This window comes from Mus pahari, chromosome 7 (genome assembly GCF_900095145.1).
Source record: "Mus pahari chromosome 7, PAHARI_EIJ_v1.1, whole genome shotgun sequence".
Lineage (NCBI taxonomy): Eukaryota > Metazoa > Chordata > Mammalia > Rodentia > Muridae > Mus > Mus pahari.
The window spans coordinates 8,016,034-8,020,146 of record NC_034596.1 but is presented as its reverse complement, the minus strand read 5'-3'; the positions used below and the strand labels follow the sequence as shown (position 1 = coordinate 8,020,146).

General features: G+C 46.5%; 1 protein-coding gene across 1 annotated transcript in view; it reads right to left on the bottom strand.

The window, feature by feature from the left end:
• Ttc32 (tetratricopeptide repeat domain 32) overlaps positions 1–1,398 on the bottom strand; it is a 9,829-nt gene extending 8,431 nt beyond the window's left edge. Inside the window, exon 1 of the mRNA XM_021202585.2 lies at positions 1,196–1,398. Within this exon, the coding sequence (XP_021058244.1) occupies positions 1,196–1,335 (140 nt within the window). The 5' untranslated portion in view covers positions 1,336–1,398. The remainder of the gene's footprint in view (positions 1–1,195) is intronic.
• Between the last annotated feature and the right edge of the window lie 2,715 nt (positions 1,399–4,113).

The window sequence follows — 4,113 nt, the reverse complement described above, 5'->3', positions numbered from 1 at the left end:
AGGGAACTTTCGGGATAGCATTTGAAATGTAAATAAAGAAAATAATAATAATAATAATAATAATAATAATAATGAGAGAGAGAGAGAGAGAGAGAGAGAGAGAGAGAGAGAGAGAGGAGCTGAGACTAGATAATAAATAGAGGAGCTGAACTTCCAACCTGGCCTGCTTCTTCCTGATCCGGCTGACCTGAAACAAAAACCCGGCAGCCTAAAAAGGCTATTCTACATTTTTCCACCAATAGAGCCCCCATCCCACCCCTGCCGATGGCTATGCTGTGCTTCTACACAAGTTCAAAGCTGGATCGGACGTGCTTAGGGCAAAGCTAAGGACCTATCCCAGGCGCTCTGTGCTCAAACTGACCAACCCTCAGTCCCTAAAACCCTCAGGGGAGTGGATCTGAGGGTTCCTGAAATCCTCTTCCGCTTTGTGGAGGGTTCTGTCTGTGTGCCTGCTCAAGTGTTCTCACCCCTTGTAAACCTTTCCTCATTCGCGGATTCTATCTGTCATTCGCTGTACTTGGTCATTCGCTACATGTACTTAGTCATTAGTTGTACTTAGTCGTGGCACCCTCCCCTCCTCCGCTGCTACCTGCCTGGCTTGAGAGTTTTACTGCCTTTTAATTCCTTAACTGGCAGAAAACAGAACGTAACCAAGACCCCTAAATGTCAAATTTTTAGTAGAATTATCGGATTTGGGCTCGACATACAACCCCGTTTTCTCAAGACTTAAAGCGGGGTGGGAACAGAGGGGTCAGAGGTACACATCTGGATAAGCTGCTGGAGCTCAAACATCAAACAAAGAACTGTACTGGGCAATAAAAGTTTCATCGCTGGCTGGATATTCTACAGAAAGGACTCTTGTGATGTTCTAGCGATGTCGCATTGACAACCCTTAACTTCACGAGTGTGCTGTGACGTCGTGGGAAACACTAACGGGACCACTGGGTGCAGCGACCGGCCTTAGCTTAAGCGGAACCTTCGCGTCCGGAACGCAAAGGCGTCGCTGTGGTTCCGAGGACGACCACCTTCCCTGCCCGGGACAGCGGCTTCCTGCCGCCTGGGCCTCCGTGGAGACCGAGGCGTCCGCTCCCCGAGGACAGGACCCGGAGGGGAAACCAGGCGGCGCCCCAGGCCTCCGCGCGCCGCGCGGGGCTCGGGACCACCCACGCGCCCAGCCCGCTCTCGCGATAGTTACCTCCCGTGACGCGCGCACTGGCCAATGAAGGCGGAGTACAGCTCCCCGGCCTCGGCAAACTCGCCCCTGGCGAAGCGAGCCTGCGCCATGGCCAGGGCGGCCGCGCTCTCTCCGCCCTCTCGGCCCGGCCGCACGGCCATGACCGCCTCGCCCGGGTGGAAGCGGAACCACAGCTACCGCTCACGGGACTTCATTGGCTAAAGGGAACGCTCCGCTACAGAATGAGGACGTTTGTCCTGTTTGACGACCCGTAATATCGCGAGACAACTGGTAGCGCCTGGCAACGTTCGCGGGAAATGAAGAGAATTTAAATCTTTGTGATATGTGTATACGTATATAGATTAGGTGACAGGTAGGTAGGTAGATAGATAGATGTCCGTTTCTCTTGTTTTAGAGAGGGTAGTTTGTCCTTAAGGAAGCACTTAAGATACAGTGCCCATATACTGATTCTAGCTGAATTAAAAAGCCAAATATTTAAAATATTAAGTTCCAACAATAGAAAGCAGAACGTAGTTATCTAAGTAGTGCAGTTTCCAATGCATAAGAAATGAGTGCTATAATTTGAATGTCGTGCTCCAAGCTCTTGAGTGGGAATCTTAACGCAACAGTGTGCTGATGTGGGCTCCACCCTCATTAACGGACTAGGGCCAGTCATTTAAAAGGCAGAGAGACTACAGCAAACGTGACTTTGTATGCTATGGTGAGAGAAGAACGTCTGTACGTACGTGACTCCCCCAGCCCCGCAAAACTGTAAACCGAATAAGTGACCCAGGCTAATGTTATTACCATGACACACAGTAAGTGGTTATAAGGCATTTGGTAGAGTTGGCTATAAAAATAATGGTCAGAGAAGAAAGATAATTGGAACGTGATTATCATCTTTAACATAGAACTTCCTCCTGAAGGAACAAATATTGTCTATGGTGTGACAAGCAAACATTTAAAGACTGGAATTAATACAGTGAGCAAAGCTTTTGCCCTCAGTACCTTGCAGCCTAGCAAGAAAACCAAGTCTTTTAAAGTCAGGTAATGGTTAGTATCATGAAGAAGGAGAAGAACATTTTATCCTGTAAAGGGTGGGTGGGGAACTAAAGAGAAACAACCTACCACGGCTGAACCGTGAGGAACTGGAAAACCCTAGCAAACCTCTAACTTACTAGTAAAGACTGGTTTGTTTTATATATATGAGTGTTCTATCTGCATGTATGCCTGCATGACAGGACAGGACATCAGATGTCATTATAGATGGTTGTGAGCCACCATGTGGTAGATGAGAATTGAACTCAGAACCTCTGGAAGATCAGCCAGTGCTCTCAAATGCTGAGCCATCTCTCTAGCCACAACACTGATTTAATGACAAAGAAAAGCCCTAGATTTGAAGGCTATACCAGTGACTACAAACATTTGAGGGAGAATCAACACCAGTCCTTAAACTCTCTGAAAATTAATCAGCAAAGAACCCATCTTACATTCTTCTATAAAGCAATACTGCTGAGATACCAGTGTCTCACAATATCCACTTGACATTTTGGTTGTGAGCCTAGCTTTTAAAATGGCTGCACCACCTTGCATTAACAGAAAACCTAACAAAAATCTACCATATCAAATGTACCAGCATATTAAAATAATCATGCACTAAAGCCAAATGAGAATTACTCTTGAAATACAAAGATAACTCACTCCACGAAAATCAATCAGTGTAACATAACATACTGGTAGAATGAGAAGGGAGAAACTGTGTGGTCTTCTCAATTCACATATAAAGGCATCTGATTAAAGCCTTCCTGTTAGTGACCATGTGTGCTTTCTTGCCCTTACCATTCACATGGCCCATCTTTCTCACCCATTTAACTTGTACTTTTTTAATGTGTGTGTATGGGTGTGTGTACATGAAGGTGCCCGTGTTTGTTTGCATGTGTATGCACGTTTGTGGGTATCAGACCAGAGGTTAATAAGTATCTTTTTCAAATGTTCTATACCTTATTGAGTCAGAGTCTCATGGTGAGACCCAGTGCTTGCTAATAAGGGGGGGGAGAGGGGAGGGGAGGGGAGGGGAGGGAGGATAATTATAGAAGCAGACAGTAGAGGGCAACATAATATTGCTGTTTTCATTTTAGATACCCAAAATAAGAGTCTAGAGCTATGGCAACAGAGTTAATACTGTTACTTTGAAACAACTCTCCTTGTTTCTGAGTGTGAACTTTCTGTAGACTCTATGGTAATTCTCACAATTCTCTGCCAATTCAGTCACTGTATATTTGCCTAAAAAGACTGTTAGGTTTTTCTCCCATGTGTATGTCTCAGCGTGTGTCCATGGATGTGTCTGTGTTTGTCCCCCACCAAAATGTCTAAAGAAAGACAATGCAAATACCACATTTCCATACATTATAGTGGAAGGAAACATGGATAAATGTCATTTTTCCCTTCAGAATTTAATTGTTTTCATGTTTATTTCAAATAATGTCTCAGAAAAACTTATGATCTGAGCTCTGAGAATACAGAAAAGTGATCTTAAAGTACATTTCAGCAAAATATAATGAGCTGTGTGTGGCAGATGAGAGAGGTCGGCAGTGCCTGTGCAGGTGCACTGCTTACCAGCATGCTGTGCCTGCTGGGGCCACACTAGTGCATGCTGGGACATGCTGGGGCCACACTAGTGCATGCTGGGACATGCTGCGGCCACACTAGTGCATGCTGTGCCTGCTGGGGCCACATTAGTGCATGCTGTGCCTGCTGGGGCCACAGTAGTGCATGCTGGGACCTGCTGGGGCCACATAAGTGCATGCTGTGCCTGCTGGGGCCACATTAGTGCATGCTAGGACCTGCTGGGGCCACATTAGTGCATGCTGTGCCTACTGGGGCCACACTAGTGCATGCTGGGACCTGCTGGTGCCACACTAGTGCATACTGTGCCTGCT